This window comes from Apium graveolens, unplaced genomic scaffold (assembly GCF_009905375.1).
Source record: "Apium graveolens cultivar Ventura unplaced genomic scaffold, ASM990537v1 ctg926, whole genome shotgun sequence".
In the NCBI taxonomy this organism is placed as follows: Eukaryota; Viridiplantae; Streptophyta; class Magnoliopsida; order Apiales; family Apiaceae; genus Apium; species Apium graveolens.
Window position 1 is genome coordinate 33,767 of NW_027421865.1, and position 18,193 is coordinate 51,959.

Consider the following 18,193-nt stretch of genomic DNA (forward strand, 5'->3'; position numbering starts at 1 on the left):
TACAGATTAAGAAAAAAAATATTAGTATTATACATATACTCTACTGACTACTGCATATTCTAAAATATATATGACTGTCAGTTTGAACATGATGGGCATACTCCATTACGAAAAATAAATGCTCCTGAAACGAGTTTCCGCTAGAACACCCTTGAGGCGCTATTACAATTGGCCATGACCATCTGATTCTAGCCGTTCATATACTTCATATATTAAACTATCCAGTAAAAGAATGTTAAAAGATACACAGAAATGATAAAATGTACAAACACAACCCACTTGCACCATGGACCATTGATGGAGAGAGATTTTATCTGAGTCTTCCTTCTTGTTCATCCTCCATGTTCTTCTCATTTAATTATTAGAACCCGATAACTAGTCCAAGGTCTTCAAAGGAAATAAAGAACATTCATTTCAAAAATGCACAAAAATAAATTATTATAAATTATAACAGGGACAATAAATAGGAGAACCCTCAGGAATTTGAACTCTACATAGTTGTATCCCATCTCCAGAGATGATCTCCAAACTAGAATATATGAATTACAAAATAGGGACAGCTATGGCAGTATTTGACTTTGTGTCTGTATCTAGGATCAGATTGCTAAAACTTTCCTGGTATTTAACGTAGCTGCTACCCTCTGTATGCTCCAGTCAAAATTCCACAATGATCACACCTTGTCGTCGAGTTCAGATGGTTCCAAAGATGGAACAAGCTTTTGTTGGCTGCTCCTAGACATCGAATGGCTGTGACGTTCCTTGCCACCTGGTTTGGATGATGCATTACCGTACCAGATCATTCCAACTATAGCTATAAGCATGCCAATGACCACCTGTATGTTGAGACCCTCTTTTCCAAAGAACAAGAATCCCAAGACCAAAACAAGAATTGTTTTCATATGGCCAAGCACTTGAAATGAAACTGCTGTAAATCGTCCAATGCAGATAAATTGGCTCAGGTTGGTCCCTATTGCAATCAAGCATGAAAGTGATAAAAACGTCTGCGGAAAAAGAATATGAGAGAGACTTTAGAATCACATTGTAAATATTAGTGGAAGTGTTGAACAAAGTAGAGGTAAGAATGCCATGAATGAAGTAAAAAAAAAGGTTCAAGTAGAGACATGGACATTTGTTAGCCTTTAACATTCTCTGGGGTATATTTAAGAAATTCCTCAGGATTATCTAGTATGAGACCACTCTTAATTCTCGTGTCTTCTATACAAGTTTGACACTATGCAGAATTAGCATCCTGCTAATATACTCAAATGGTTTAACTCTTTGATCGGTATTATCTAGATGTTGAATTCCACATTTTATGCCCATACTCTTCTTTATCTCAGATTTCTGTAGTAAAAAGGTGGGTTTGCATTTGCTAGTTGATACCAATTTCTAATATGGCATAAGCAGCAGCAATGCAGCATACTCCGCATGAAGCTGCATGGGCACAAACACTTGCAAAGGTTTAAAAAAGAAAAGAAAACTTTGAAGATCAAGTTGAGTGCAAGCCACTTCATGCAGAAACCAAAATAATAACGTTGGTGCAAAGAAAATGGCAAACATAAGTATGATGAATATTATAAACATTGGAAATGAAGTACTTACTGCAGATGCCATGTTGAAGTTAAAGGCATACACTTTCTGCTGGGTCAATAAATAATCCAAATAGGGGCCTATCAACAACAGAGAGGCAGCTTGAACAGGTGCAGTGTGCCCCAACAAATTAAAAGAACTAAGCGAGTATTTCCGCTGAAGGTAATGAACATACTGCACAAGATAATGAAGCAGATTAGTGACACTTGCTTATGCCAAGAACTTGCAGGCAATTCAGAATATCAGAGGACATTTAACTCAGAAGTGTTTACAAAATAGGAAAGCCTTCTTGGTCTAGCGGTATCTCTCATACTTCCTTTGTGTGAAGTGGAGGTTCAAATCTTGTTAAAGACAAGGAGGGTGTGTAAGTGTGATTAATTGATTAATTTTGAAAAAAAAATGACATTTTCATTCAACAACCAAGATTTCATATAGAAAGAGTTAAATGCAGTTTACATCCCTAACTTCTCAACAAATGAGTTTTGATATACACGCTTTCAGAATATCTTATTGCATCCCCTAGGTTTGAAAATCCAGGACATACTGCAACCTATCACATTTTTTCTGTTAAGGTGCATCGTTAATGTTAAATAGTAATATATGGTAGTTTAGTAAAAAAAGAAAAAGTCAAATATGGGAAAACGAATTTTCAAACTAAAAAATGTCATGAGTTAACATTAAACCATTAACGGAAAAGTGTGATGGATTGCTATATGACTTGCTCTTTCAAACTCAGAGGATGCAAAATTATTTTTCGAAAATACATTTATCAAAACTCATATGTTGATAAGTTAGAAGATACAAACTGAATTTAACTCTAACAAAAATGTATTCAAGGCAGTAAAACTCTAATTTTGCTGAAATAGATATTACTATATGAATAGAAGGGTGTAGGACTTCATAATTGTATAATACTGATTGTTTGAGAGCAAAACGAGAATCTTGTTCAATCTACATAGTACTATTTAAAGCAGATGGGTCCTTGCTTGGCAATGTGTACTCAGTTCCCTTTGGGTTACGCGATGAGCATGAAGTGAACTACAGATATTCCTGTCACTTGTAAGATATTGCAGGTTGTCTCGAGTACAGGTCAAACTACTAAACAATAATGTTGTATTATTATCCACTAAGATTACCACGTAGATTCTAGTGAATTGAAAAACTTACATACTGCTGCATAGAAGTACTCCAAACTGCAATAAAAGCAGCAATGAAACCTCTACCATTAACACTCACATCAGTAACAGTACAGACAGCAACCCCCATCAAAACGACCAGGATGCTCAATTTCGTATCTCTTGAATATCGGATCTTGTCCAGAACAACTTCCAATAAGCAGGATACAGGGATCATACTCAGTTTTGCGATCTGAAATGCAATTTACACTTATTACTCCCAAGTCCCAATATAGATGGGTCAAAGAGTTAAAATATATGTCCAAGATGAGAAGATCAAGGTACCTGGTAGAATCCCACTGAATTCAACATCAGACTAACATTCATTCCTACAATAGAAAAGTTTGCAAATAGGACAAATTTGAGAAGCTCTGAAACAGGTAAATGAGACGGCTGGATATATCCCATCCATCTAAGAACACCCGTCATCAAGGTTGTTGTAAGGAAATGCAAACCAGTTAACGTTGTAGCTGCACGATATACAAAAATGAAAAGCTGTGAGTAAGAAAAAACTACAAATAGTGTAATAAAAATCTCTGACTACCTATTCAGAAATATACGGTCACCCTAATTATTATTGTACATTGATAAATATCTCCTTTTTAAGCAGTTACGGTAAATGGCAAAAAGTTATCTTAGATTTCAATGCTTTAAACTATAATCCCTCCCCCCCCCCTTCAACATGGATCATTATATTTCTTAAACAGCACTACTCGACACCTATTACTAATTAGTGGTTTGAAGGTCAAAAATCTGACTTGTCTCTACGTTCTAACTATTACTTCATTGGGTGCTGAATTAAGTAGGACAATTATCAGAGGGATAAAATTTCCGTAAATGCTTTAAAAATTCTTCTAGAGACTCGAAATTGCCAATAAGGGCAAAGCTACATTTAATTATTGTTGTCTCAAGGGGAGCAGATATTGACAGTAATGATTTAAGCACGAAGTTTCAAGAACTGTTGACAGGAGAAAGTAACATGGACAACATCAAACCGATTGTTTTAGTATTACATCGATTTACCAGTAATAGGAAGCAATGGTACCCACAAGGGCCACAAGGGCCACAAGGAGTGACAGCCTTCTGATAGATAAGCTAGTCACAACTATAAAGTAAAATTAGAATCTTTTACAATCATCATACATGACTACAGCTTATCCCTTGTGGATATAAATTTAGGGCAAAAGTATAGTACATGTTAGAAGACTTATGACAAAATAATAAGGTTAGGAATAGTATATATTCACCCATAATTAGCATAGTACAGTTTGGAAGATTTATCTTTCAAATTGTTATCATTCAGTATAGATTACAACGCACAATTTTAAACATAATTGATTTTCTCGCTGTTGTATAATAATGCTGGAAAACATATCTTAACTCATAAGAAAGTTTAGGAGTCCAATTCAAGACTAAATATTCATAATTCATGAGTGCAGTAGCTCATTAAAATGAGTTATTGACCATCCAGTTTATACCCAATTTGGGACATTTGTGTGTCAGCAAGTGCAATCATTTTACACTAGCTAATTTTCTGATGAGTTAATGTGAAGCGATTTGGATTGTAAAAAAAAATTCACATTCTTACATTTCACTTCCAAACATCCAACTCTAGACCACTAAGGTGCTTTAAGAAATCAAGATATCATATCAAGTAACACATTCTTTTCTAGACTTAGGTGTTTCTTGCAAGTGAACCAATCTACATATGTTTGATATGTCCCTATCTAATTTAGCTGACAAGAGTGAGCATTATGCAGACCTTTTATGACTCCTCAGAGTAGAGAGGCTATTTCCATGAGAATCCGCACTTACTGTGCTGACTGAACAATAATTATGATAAACAATAAATTGAAAGTTTATTGGGTGCCGCACTGGTAAGTATTTTGAGAAACCCAAATCTATATAACACCAAAAATCCCTTTTTATCCATCTAATTCTTCCTTACATTTAGATGTACTCCGTATTATATATTCATATACTCTAATTTTGGCAGGTTCAATATACTGTATAGAAAAAATGAGAGGAAGAAAGGGGACCAAGGGAGAGTAAAAAACAGAAGATAATAATTCTAACAAAAAAATAAGGTGGGAATTTAGACCAATTCTTAAAACGGAAGTGTCATAGTATCTCTCATTAAATCAAAAAAGTATTGCATTAGCGAGTCTTCAATTCACTGATTTTTTATTGAAGCAATTTAGTGCAAACTCGTCATATTCCAAACGTTTGGCTCATTTAATGTTGAAAGCTAAGCTAGTTATATCAGGAATAGTTAAATACTATCAAGTATTGTATCAAGTGGGAAGAAACAAGTAAAAATGTACATTCATTCATTGACCTCCGTACACCAAAACAAAATATAACAACCGGACAAAAAACAGTGCAATATAGTTTAGATAAAACAATGCAACTCTGATTTAGGCAAAAAAAATGTAACTTTAACAAGGAGTTTACCAAAACTAAATCCATATGTCGCCATTAAGGCTTTATTGACAATGATGATCCCGACAGAAGTGACTACATTAAACATCCATGCAGCTGCATCTAGTGCAGCTTTCTTATCGGCCTTGCTTGATGGCGCCATCTTTTTCAGTATCAAAATTTTGGTCGCAAGAGGATATCTACCTCTTCTGTACCATATGCAAAATTTTAGTTTCCCGCATTAACAACAAAATAAGAATTTTCCGCCTTTATTCCTCAATTTCCCTGATTAGAAAAAAAAACTAATGAAACATTAGAAATTTTGCACATCCAAGTTTTGCTGCACTAATAACGGATTCAAAATACTTAACAACATATCAACAAGTTTCTCTGTGTGTGAGAGAGAGAGAGAGATTAGAATTTAGGCATGGAGGTGATATGCATACATTATATACAATTTGAAAATTGAGTCGCTACAACATTCAGCTTACGAGTGATACAAGTAGCCGTAAAATCAATTTTGATCGTTAATTACTAAAGTCTAAAAATAACAACAATTTGCAACTGAACTAAATTATCACTCGGCCTTCTCAAAATGCGACTCTAATAACTCTAAATTTAAATTTAAAATTAAAAAATCACTACAGATCCATAAATGCAACGATCACACATCAGATCTACATCTCAACACACTCATGATTTGAATACATATGGCGAAGATCACAATTAACAGTACAATTCCGTTAAATTATAAGATCTGTTAACATAGATACAATCATAATTAACAAAAACATATTTTGAAGAGAATTATATTTAAATAATTACAGTTTTTTTAAAAAAGAGCGAGGATGATTGATGGGGAGATTACGTACCGGTATGAGTTGAAGAGGACGTAATGAGTGTAAATTTTGGATATTTGTAGCTTCAGTGATAGAGATAACGTGTGTGTATATATATACAGTGATATGTATGTATGTATGTATAGCGGAGGAGAGAGGTGTGTGTATAGAAAGAGAGGGAGAGTGGGTAATTCAGGTGGAAGGGAAGCACCGGTAATTAGTTTTGCATTTAGGGTTTGACTGGTACATAAATTTTATTACAAACTTCGTTAATTTACGAGTGCCATTTTTTGTTTGATTTTATATATTTATATCAATTACTTCATCCGTCCCCCTCATTTATATAGAGTTTTTTTTTCTGTGGGTTGTCCCTTTACGTACCACTCCTTTCTTTACCGTTTTTTGGCTATCCCTCCTATTTTTTTACATTCCAAAAATTTCCTAAAATAGTAAAATTTTATCATATAAAAAATAACCACATCCACTACTTTTCTCCGTTATACCCACTTTAATTAAAAATTAATTGGTCTCACACCACTTTACTCATTTTTCTTACTTTTTAATACTAATTTATATTTTTTTTAACATTCGTACTCGAACTCCGATGTAAAGAATTGAGTGAGATGAAAGAAGCATGTATTAATCATAAGAAAGAAAAAAGTCTGTATAAGTGTATCTGTGTAGCAATACCTAGTTAGAATAACAAATCGTGTCTTACGAAAAATATATTATGTCGAGCCTGTAGTCTAACATCTCCAATGTAGTTTAAAAGTTAAACTGACTTCGCCTAAAAGAGTAAGAAAGTTGACAATTGTCTACTTTCGGCCGAAATCCCAACTCTCCATAAGACATCATATACCAGTCTCTTACTAGATATGGTAAATCATTCGTTTTGTGTCGTGTAATATCGTGTTTCGTGTACTTTACGACTAAATACGGAAATGACACGAAAACAAAACAGGTTCCTGGAACTGAGACAGAAACACGACCTGATACGACACGACTTAGTGGACACGAATTTTTTTGTGTACCATTTGTGTACACGAAATGAAACAAACTGTTTGGACACAAATGGGAACGAACTATTACACGAAATTGTAAATGTTCACATTATATTTTCAAATTTGAAGTTAAGTCCAACAAAATAAAAAAAACATAATTAGAATTAAAGTTGCTGAAACTTAAAGCAAAATAATATTCTTCATTTTTTTACAACCATATGCTGCATTTATACTATTCTTCATCTTCATCATTCATCAACTGTCAACAATGAGCTGCAAAAATAAAACCAGAAATCAGGTCGCAAATTATGGACTATAAAACCAGGTCTCAAATTCTGCAGAAATCTGTTAGAACCAAGGTTCGAATGTAAGATGGCAAAAGATGGAGTAATTAAGACAATTCTGTCTAAAAAATTGTAGATATCGACAGTATAAACTAAGGAATAATTACTCCATTTGACAGTCCTTAGTATAGCGACAATTCTGCAAATTGTTACTCTTTCTTTTTATACATATATCTGAAATACTTTTTCCATTTTCAAGTAGCTCCTGAACTTGCTATACAACTTATGAGCTTAGAAAATCTGACTCCATCATTTACATTCAGAAAAAAAAGCGTGTAGATACATTTCCTGAACTTGCAACTTAGTTCTAGAATTACTTATAAGATATAACAAACAATTCAAGGTTTACTTAAAAATCATGAATTAATGGAAAATGATATGCAGAAATCTATTATATATGTTGTAAGCAAACCATATATATGCATCAACATCTGCTTACATATTCATTCTGCAATCATGAAGCACTAATTATGATAAACTAATTAGTATGAAAACATCTAACTGTTTTATTAGCATTATGAAATACCAAGTAATTTGAACAATCTGAATAATAAATTGTAAAAGGTCTAGCTTATACCTCAAATGTCAATATCAGCATCATCATTAATATCAAGTTTCATGACATCTTGAGTGAGCTCTTCCAATGGATAAATATGATAATATGTAAACTAAGAAATATCACAACATTATAAAGAGACCCTTACCATGTCATGTTGACTTTTAAAACCTGGTTGTTTTTGACAATGAACATTGTTCTCTCCAAATACATCCATCTGACTCATGTACATGGGACATTGAGCTCCATTTGAAAATAAAGAAAAAATAATTCTGTAACGCAAAATCAGTTGATACTTCATTGGCGCCATACCCTGTCCTAATCCCTCTATGATAATGGCTAATAAAAAATCTTGAGTATGTGGGGGTCCCAAACACTGGGAAACTGTTGTTTGTCTCTATGAAAAAAATAAATATATCAGATAGATTCTCGAAAATACCAATTAAGTAAAGATCTACCAACTAGTGCATAGGTTGCGGGTGATAGACCCTTTAGTGCGAATGCACACCTGAGAGTATAATTTGCAGTAATTCTTATGTTAAAGTAAATTGATCTCCAATTGAAATCGCACAACCTCGTAAAATATGATCATGCAAGTCAATAGATTGGATTAGAGAAGTCACAAGTATAAACAGTCTAGTGTCACACGTAGTATACCCACCCAAACCACCTGAATAGGCAAAGTCGTCAACCTCCATAAAGGTCACCAAATCCAGGCCCTTATGACATTGCAATATTGTCTAGTGTCTTCCTCGACACGGTTTCAAACTTATTCAAAGCCTCTACAAAAAATTATGGTGGACAGGTGCGCACAGCATAATAGAATTACATAGTACCAAACCAAGCCTAGGTAACACAAGCTCACATTGAGAATCATTAAGTTGCTCTAATGCACCCATTATCTCTACACACGTTACCATTTTTTTTAGAAAATTCCTCTACAAGCTCCATGTCCACGTTCATGGAACCACCAAGAAATATTACCCATACTGGAGGCCTACCTATATCAGGAGAAAAAAGTTCATCTCGAGAAATACACGGCTTAGTAACAGACCAAAAAACATATGTCGTCCATATGCATATAAGTTCTGCTTTGAGACTTTGGATAGGACCCTGAGAGATATTCTTAGAGCAAAAAATGAGGACAATAACACAAGCCATTTGTTGGGCTCATTGTAATATGTGGGGGCGATTTTTGCCAAATATTACCGCTTATTTTCAAGGGCAGAAGAGCCGACATAGTGAAGGCATCTTTAAACTCATATTACTTGTGGCCATTTTTTACAATATACGAGCTTAACGAAAACATGAGGTTGCGAAGTGGCAAGATTTCATATGCTAATTCTGCAAGGTTGACAATTTCTGAAAAATGGTTATTACAAGTTGGATATGGCTCAAAGTGTGACAACATTGAAAATTAGCTCATAAATTTTCCAGACAACCTACTTCTTCAAACAAGTAATGACCCATTACGCTCTATACTATAATTGTGAAAATTTATCCATTATTGAAGAAGAGCCCGCGTACATAAATTATGGGGAAATATTAACCCCAAAAAAATAAAATGGTTGATGGATTGAATGAGATGATGATGAACATGATACTTGGTGACTGAAGGACGTGTTTCATCTCAAACGGTGTGTAACGCAAGTTTCGACACACACGATGGAGATATGTTGTATCTCGTTGAGTTCTTAAATAGCCTCAAATTCAATGGTGTCCCAAATCATGATATTTTGCTCAAGAAAGACAGTCATATCATGTTGCTAAGAAACCCCAACCAATCAGATAGTTTATGAAATTGTAGGAGACTCGTCATCGCCCGTCTTGAAAAATGGTCTGTGTGATATCCCGAATTTTCAGGAATTGTTATTATTATTATTTGATTATTTTATGTGAATTACATTGAAGTAATAAAATTATGGATATTTTATTCATATTTGATGAATTCGTGTATTTATATGGACTAGTATGCTAATTGTTAGTTGCCTCAATCCCTGTCAGTTATTGTGAAAGTATTAATTACTTTTACTATTTTAAAAGTTTGTTATAAAAGCCCATTATTTCATCGACATCGGTAAATTGAGTTCGCTTTGTAATATTGGGATTGAGTGGATATTTTATCCACGTCTAAAAATATATTTGGTATTTTATCCGAGTTCACCTTGATTTTGTATGGATTGTGAAAATATTCAAAAATAATATTTTATAGCTATTTTGCTACGTGTTAAATGAATAATTATGTGTTTATTATTATTTAAAAATGTTGTTGACGATGCTTTAATATGCGGTAGATTTGTGTATGGTCTCGTAAGGACCAGAGTATTTTTCGGATATTTATTACGTGTTTAAAATATATTTATATGGAATTATACGCAATTTGGTCGCGTGTCAAAGTGTGTTTATTATGTGGTACCCGTTTTGCCTTGTTCTGCGTGCATTTGCATATTTTGTATTTGTTTTCGAAGTTTATTGTTAATTTAGAAAATATTTCGTTTACCAAATATTTATCGGACTGGAACCCAACCGGGACGTCAAAATCCACACAACTCGTATACTTATTTTTATGAAATCAATGATTCTTCGAATATTCGTTATTTTTGCATTTTTGGAATATTCGTAATTTGTGGGGAATTTTGGCATAAAATTTATATTTATTTGATTAAAAATTATTCCCCGTTAATTATTAATTTTGGGCTAATTTTTTTTATTAAATGATATAAGTAGGCCCCAAGTAATTTTAAGGGTATTTTTTGTAATTATAAATAGTTTTCATATTTAGTAAAAATTTAGAAAAATCAGATTTTATATTTATTTTTCTAGAAAAATCAGAAAATATCCTCTTGAATGTTCTTGATGATCAAACCCTCGTTTGGAGATGATTATGAGATCCAACTCTCTCTTATGAGTAACCAATCTGAAGCCCCCGATCTGTACTACCTATATCTTTCATCAAATCTTTCAAACGTTTGGTAAATTTTCAATTCAATTTTCTAGAGGTCATCGAATTATTTGGGGGTTTTTGATTTATGAACCGTTCACTTGTTTTGATGATTTATATGGTTATATCATGGAATTTACAGTCGAATTGTATACACATTGTAGTTGTTTGATTGCTAATTATTGTATTTCATGTAAATGATTGTTATTCATTTATTTTTGTATTTATTTATTTTTGTATTTATTTATTTTTGTATTCCATGTAAATGATTGTTTGATTGCTAATTATTGTATTTATATTAAGTGTTCGATTTAGTTTAGAATTGAGTAGGTTCAAGTTTTGGCCGGTTTTTCTTCGAGGTCGCCGGATCTCGGTGCTAAACTCGTCGGAATTGACAACGTAATCATCATTTGTTGAAGTCTTTGCATTTTCTGAGATGCTGAGAACACGTTGTATGTAATAATGGGAACGTGTTGTATGTAATCGTGCAGAAAATCTGTTGGAATTGAATCGTTTCGGGCCAAAACGGACCGTGGCCGGAAAACCGGTTGTCGCCGAACTCTGCATTTTTCTGGACACGTTCTTGAGTTTTTCCGGTCACCTTCCCATGTTTCCCCCGTCGTTCGATCCTCCACCAGCCAGCCTAAACCTAAACATGTGTTTTTGCAGATTTTATTTCTTAAAAATAAATTCAAAATTCACTTTGATTCTAAAATTATTTTCTAATTCAAAATAATTGGTTAATTATTTTTTATATAATTAACTAAATAATTTTAATTTCAGAAAATTAATTTCTTTATTATTTTCAAAGGTCCAAATTTGATGTAATTATTTATAATTTATTTTAATTGATCATTTATGGATTTAATTAATCGATTAATTCATTTAATCAATTAATTTTATTTATAAATAGTTAAATAAAATTTAATTATTTATAATTAAGCCAAATAATGTTTTAAAATTAATTTGAGCTTTTAAAAATACATAAAGGTATCGAATATTAAATTAATAATATTATTAATTGAATTATTCGTATTTTATTCATAATAAATAGACCGTTTGTCCGTTTAATACGAAAGGAACGTGTTGTGCAAGACATATCTGTACATAACAAGACTAAGTCATCTTGACAACCCTAAGAATAAGTCGTATGATAATCTAATTGTATTTTTTGAGTCTGTAAAAATATAAAGTAGATTAGACTGAAGGATTTTTCTTTGAACAACCATCAAGCTAAGGAATAAACTCTGGAAGAAAATCAATCCCGATCATGCCTCAGAGAGAAGTATAGAAGCTTGGAATTAAATAATGTTGTTCTAGAAAAAATATTTTAAGTCAGATATCGATAAGTCACATATCAAAAAATATTGAAAAGTATGTCGAGAAGTCTAAAATGACTTGTAGAGAAGTCCCAAGAGATATCGACAAGTCAATCTACATGCAGAGAACTGAGATATTGACAAGTCAAAAAGTCCATGTAGAGAACTGGAGAAATTGACAAGTCAATTCTTCATGTAGAGAACTAGAGATATCGACAAGTAAAAAGCTTATGTAGAGAACTGGAGATATTGACAAGTCATTCTACTTGTAGAGAACTGGAGACCTCGAAAGTCCAAAATGCATGTAATGAACTCAAGATATCGATAAGCCATTTTACTTATTGATATGTGACATCTCTATAGAACCAAAAGAGATCTCGATAAATAACTTCATAATTCAGAATACAAATAACTTGAAGATCCATTATTATCAGTCAACAAACAATTTATCACTAAATTGGAAAGCCTATAAATGCAGCTTGAAGAATACAAGATCAAGGGCCAAGATGAACGGGACAAAGGAGGATCACAGACCTAATAGATTCTACACATATTTGCTAACACCGGAAATGGAAATGTACAAAGTAGCTTTAGAAACTGTGTTAGTCCATTTTAGTGCAAGTTTTGTAAACTCGTGCATGTTGATCTATAAAGCATGTCACTGGTCCTTTATTTAGAAGTAACAAACAGATTTAGAAAAACTTGTATTCTCTCAAGAGAAGTAGCTGAGTTCTTATTTTCAAGATCACAGATTTATAGCAAGATAAATTTGATTTAATACAAATCAAGTGAGTTTTTAATAATCTGCTTGTGTGTTTTTATTTAGTATTTTATCTCTACAAATTCATACAACTGTTTTGTTCCAAAAGCCTAAAGCTAATTCAAAATCAAGAAAACACATTCACCCCCCCTCTGTGCTGCATTTCATACCTAACAGAACGCATCTAGACTCAAAAAAATATTCTGCTTCTATTAAAAATACTTTCGAGACATAAATCCTTTTGTATCGAAAGGTCGCTTGTTTTGTAAAGGTTTTTGAGTCGCGTATTGACTGAGAAGTCATATTTTGACCCGATTTCGATTTTAAAATCCCGAGACCTGCCTTTTGACGAATTGAGTCATTGGTTATATGAATTATGTGATACATGAATTATGTGTTAACATGCTATATGAATTATGTACGTGCGTTGGTCAAGATTCTTGTATTTGATTGTTGTAATTATGTGTGGGTTATCATTTGGGTAGATGATAGAGTTTTGACACGCAATTTATTGGATAATTATCGTTTAAGCGATTAAAGTGTTATTTTTAATTTAGCAAAAAAAAAAAGATTTAGCAAAAAAAAAGTGTTATTTTTAATTATAGATATCGGTCATTCGAGACAATCAGGACCAAACAAAATGGTAGAAGAGTGAAGTTGAATAAGTAATGTATACCAGGCTTATAGCAACGAAATGAGCGACAGATCAGAAAATTAGTGGGTAAAAAGATGGTGATGTCTTGAGACAGAATGTCAGAATAGTTGTGTTATTGCGAGTGTGCCTAACTGCTAAAAACCAAAGGCAAGTTTTCCTACACTATTCTAATTCCAGAATAGTTTAATGTTTTACATATCAAACTGTTTAGTTATGATTATGCAATTATTACTCCTCTATTCTACTTTCAGAATAATTAAATGATTTATAGATAAAAATGATTGATTCAGATTATGCAAGTACTCTTCTGCTATTCTATGTTCAGATAGTTAAGTGTTTTACTTATCCATATAATGGATTCATAAATGTTTTAGACTTTGAGAAAAATGATTTCATTTTGAGATTATTCCTAACCATTTGAAATGGGAGAACTAAATTATCAAGGATGTCGATTGATTATACTGCTTTCATAAATTGGTTTTAAGATTGGATGGTTACTGGTCAGCATAAGTGGCCGAGACACCGGTCCAGCGCGAGCTATTATATGAAAATATAATATCTTGCAAGGTGAATATATGCCTTTTGGGATGCCCTATAATTACGTATGGCTGTGGGATACCGGTGCTATTTCAGGACTGGTCATCATGAATAACATATTGTATAATTGGTTCCAATCTAAATCACTATATTGTTTTTTATAATTATATAATATGATTTATCAAGTGTTTCTGTTTTTGTTATAATGTGAGATAGAGTCATCTTTTAGTCTATGATTTATGTTGATATTTAATTTGTTGTTAATATCAAAAATTGATATTAATGTATATGATTGATGTTGAACTCAATACTTCAGTACTTGTATGTTGTGAGCATCTAAGATTAATATTGATATCTAATTTGACGTTGACATCAAATTGAATATTAATGTCAAAAGTGGGGTTTTGAATAAAATTTATGATTCAGTCCATAATTATTGTTTCATATTGTTGTTTACACTATTTCTACAAACACTGTTTTACAATTTTTGATCCTTAATGAGATTTAAATTATTGCTGAAGCATTTTCGCTCAAATATATCAAAAAGGATTTTAAATACAGTTGAAGAAACAATTATTGGATTCCTTAACTAGTTTTCTGGTTCATCAATTATTGTTAGAAATGTTCTGCTCCATTACAGATATCGATTTTATATCAAAAGATCATAAATATGTTATACTGAACTTGTTGAGCATTTCTTTCGCTCATACTTGCCTGTTTTAAATTTAACCTTCCAGTGAGGAATAACTGACATTGTTTAGCCGCGTAATTCAAGAAAGCAGAAAAAAAATCTTTTTTAAAGATGATGGTTCAAGGTTTGCAGAATTAGTGTAACTTCTATTATGTAAAGTTATTTTATATATATTATAGTTGTATTATTGTATAGTTTGACCTAGTATACTTATTTTCGAAGTTATACTAGTGGGTTTAGTTTTGAGTTCTGAGATTGTTGTTATTCCCCAACAATACAACAAGAATTACAGAAGGGGGTTGAATGTAATTCTTGTTTCTTTTTCAGATTTTAAAATAGTTCTTACTTAATACATATAGCAGTGTTTGATTTGCTAAGGTACGAAATTGAAAGATAATTGAAATCAAAATACTAAGTAATAAAACACAAACTTTAAAACTTTCTGGTGGATTTGAATGTATCCACCATATATATATATAAGCCCTTGCCGAGTCGTTTTGCCTAGTTTATCGGTTATAAGTCCATAGGAGGCAGTAAACCCGTTTTCTCTAGGATTGTAAGGAAAAGCTTAGCCAACGTCTTTTTTGAACCTAGAACATGGATTCTGTATTCTGCAGAACTACATCTCTTTCAAACTCTTCCACTAGTACGTCAGACTCAAGAAATATTACACATAGTGAGGAAACCAACGTCGAAAACCTCCAAAAAGTAATAGAGCGTTGGGACATCCCAAAAATTCTAAAAAGCCAAGTTTATGATACAAAATGGTATAGTTCAAGTTCTTCCATCAAAACTAAAGAAAGGGACATACACCTATCAAAATCATTCGAAACAATTCACCTTCTCACCAAAAGTTCCCTAGAAAAACTAGCAAAATCATACAATTACATCCATATAGGTCTAGTCCAAGTAGGAATTAAGCCCTTAACCAAAGAAGGATTAGACACCTCAATATTAGCCATTTTAAGAGATGCTAGATTCCTTGAGTTCAATGACTCTCTGTTAAGTTCCATAGAATCAAGTCTATGTAACGAACCCATCTCTTTTAGTTGCTATCCAAATTTATCCATTTTTCTTAAAGACAGGAATGTTATCCATAGCATGACACTCCAAGTTAAAACTCACAACTATAAAATATTAGAAGGATCAATTCCGGTTGCTTTAATCTTTTGAATTCATTACAAAGCAATAATGTCCATTGGTGATGATGGGCATAAAAATGCTTTCGTCAAAGGAGAAACCATCCTTCTTCAAACTGACCTTTCAAGGTCTAACACATTCATTCCTCGATCCATAAAATGGCATGACATTTCCCTTCACATTGAATGGGTTTTAGAAGGAGTAGCTCGCCCTAGATTACCGGAAAGATTAGAACCAAACACACAAATACACCAAGTTCACCAAGATGACAATGAAAGAGTCACTCTTGCATTTGATCGATCATCCTGAGCCCCTTTTATTAGTTCTCGATATTCTGATGCTTCCTCAAGAACCTTAAATTTAGGAAGGATTTCTCAAATCCCTTCTATCATTAACACTTCCTCAAGACCAAGATACTGTACATCAGATATACCCAATACCTCTATGGGCGGTGTGGATTATTCTTCCAATATACCTCACCCTTTCTATAAACAAAGTCAATTACCACCAAACCAAAACACGGTTTCCCATTCATCACCAACATCCCCAACCTTCTCTGCTATAACTGAGAATATGGGAATGCCAAGTGAGCTAAATGTGATTGAAATAGAATTTCAAATCAATAAAACTTTTCTTCGTGAAGAGTTCTACTCTCCCCAAAATACTGAAAAAAGAAATTAGTTTTTACCAACTTCAAAGAACAAAAGACACAACTTCAAGAAATTTATTATGATCAACCAAAATAAAATTCAAATGTTATTCTTTGATTGGTTGGAAATTTACTCCTCTGACCAAAACTTATTCTTCCCATTCACAAATTACCTAAACCCCATCACTCGAAGCATGAGCCAAAAACAGAAACAATGGGAAACAAGTAGCGGAACTATAGAATCACACCACCCACCTTTTAGAAATGTCACACTAACAGTTCATAGTGAAAAAATCGAGGCACACCCTATCAAGAGACCAGATGTTGACATACTAAAAAATACTAGGAATACAATCCTTGCTGTTAATTACACAAACACCCACCTAAATAGCATAGGAAGTCAACTAAACCGAATAGAAGACCGAATTCAAAAAATAATAGATTTCCCCAAAAGTATTAATAACCAAGAACCCATCTTTAAGCCATACCAAGTTTCTAGACAAAGCCAACAACAAATTCAAACAAATAGACCAGAATTCGTTAAAGCCATCAAAGACCATCTTAGCAGACTTGAAGCCTCCTCTTCCACAACCCAAATAGCTGCTAACAATGTTTCATCTAAACAACTGAATGTATACATCATGAATCAGATGAAGATGCTTTCATAAATAAAATACCCCAAGTTCATGACCTCCGACAAATGATTCCAAAATTCACAGCCCCAGACATTGGAGTTGAAAATAGACCTGAAATTTTAACCCAGACTAAATTCAATGCATCCTATGTTTATGAATGGAATATAGACGGAATGTCTGAATATAACATTCTAAATCATTTACAATAAATGACCATGGCAGCCAATGCTTATACAACCCAAATAGGAACCCCAGACAAAGCTATAGCTGAATTACTCATAGCAGGGTTCTCTGGCCAATTAAAAGGTTGGTGGGACTATCACCTTACCCCTGAAAATCATCTTGAAATCCTAAATTCCATTAGGGAAGATGAAGAGGGAAAACCCATTTTAGATGAACAAGGAAACCCTATCCAAGGAGCAGTAGCACAACTCATTCTAGTCATAACACACCACTTCATTGGTGACCCTTCTCACCTGAGAGATAAGAATGCTGAGCTTTTACATAATCTCAATTGTAAAAAACTTAGTGATTTCCAAAGATATAAAACTACTTTCCTTACCAGAGTCATGCTTAGAGAAGACTCAAACCATGTAAATTGGAAGGAAAAATTCTTAGCCGGACTTCCAACCTTACTCGGTGAAAGAGTTAGAACTTCTTTAATAACTGAACACGGAAGCCCAATACCTTACAAAAACCTGACATATGGCCAACTCATAAGCCAAACACAACGAGAAGGCCTAAAGATTTGTCAAGATTTAAAACTTCAAAGACATCTCAAATGGGAAATGAAAAGAACAAAGCAGGAATTAGGTACTTTCTGTCAACAGTTTGACTATAATCCCAACAAAGTCTATTCAAAAATAAAATGTGATGGCGAATGCAAGCCATATCAAAGACCTTATCAGAAAAGGTGTAACACCCCCAGATCCGGGGTCGG

The 18,193-nt window shown here is 33.1% G+C and overlaps 1 protein-coding gene across 1 annotated transcript; it reads right to left on the reverse strand.

The window, feature by feature from the left end:
• Nucleotides 1-421: 421 nt before the first annotated feature.
• Nucleotides 422-6,253, reverse strand: LOC141705712 (UDP-rhamnose/UDP-galactose transporter 6-like). The gene is made up of 6 exons (XM_074508602.1): nucleotides 6,059-6,253; nucleotides 5,220-5,471; nucleotides 3,051-3,235; nucleotides 2,758-2,958; nucleotides 1,603-1,764; nucleotides 422-1,001 (listed from the first exon to the last, which is right to left on the reverse strand). The coding sequence occupies exons 2-6, from the start codon at nucleotides 5,347-5,349 to the stop codon at nucleotides 672-674; spliced, it is 1,008 nt and encodes a 335-aa protein (XP_074364703.1). The 5' UTR covers nucleotides 5,350-5,471; nucleotides 6,059-6,253; the 3' UTR covers nucleotides 422-671.
• Between the last annotated feature and the right edge of the window lie 11,940 nt (nucleotides 6,254-18,193).

Excerpts from the sequence above, each read along its gene's own strand:
- LOC141705712 (XM_074508602.1), bottom strand. The coding sequence starts at position 5,349 with ATGGCGCCATCAAGCAAGGCCGATAAGAAAGCTGCACTAGATGCAGCT. Across the intron at positions 2,959-3,050 it reads ATTCAGTGGGATTCTACCAG|ATCGCAAAACTGAGTATGAT; the intron begins GTACCTTGATCT and ends ATTGCATTTCAG. Across the intron at positions 1,765-2,757 it reads GTACTTCTATGCAGCAGTAT|TATGTTCATTACCTTCAGCG; the intron begins GTAAGTTTTTCA and ends TATCTTGTGCAG.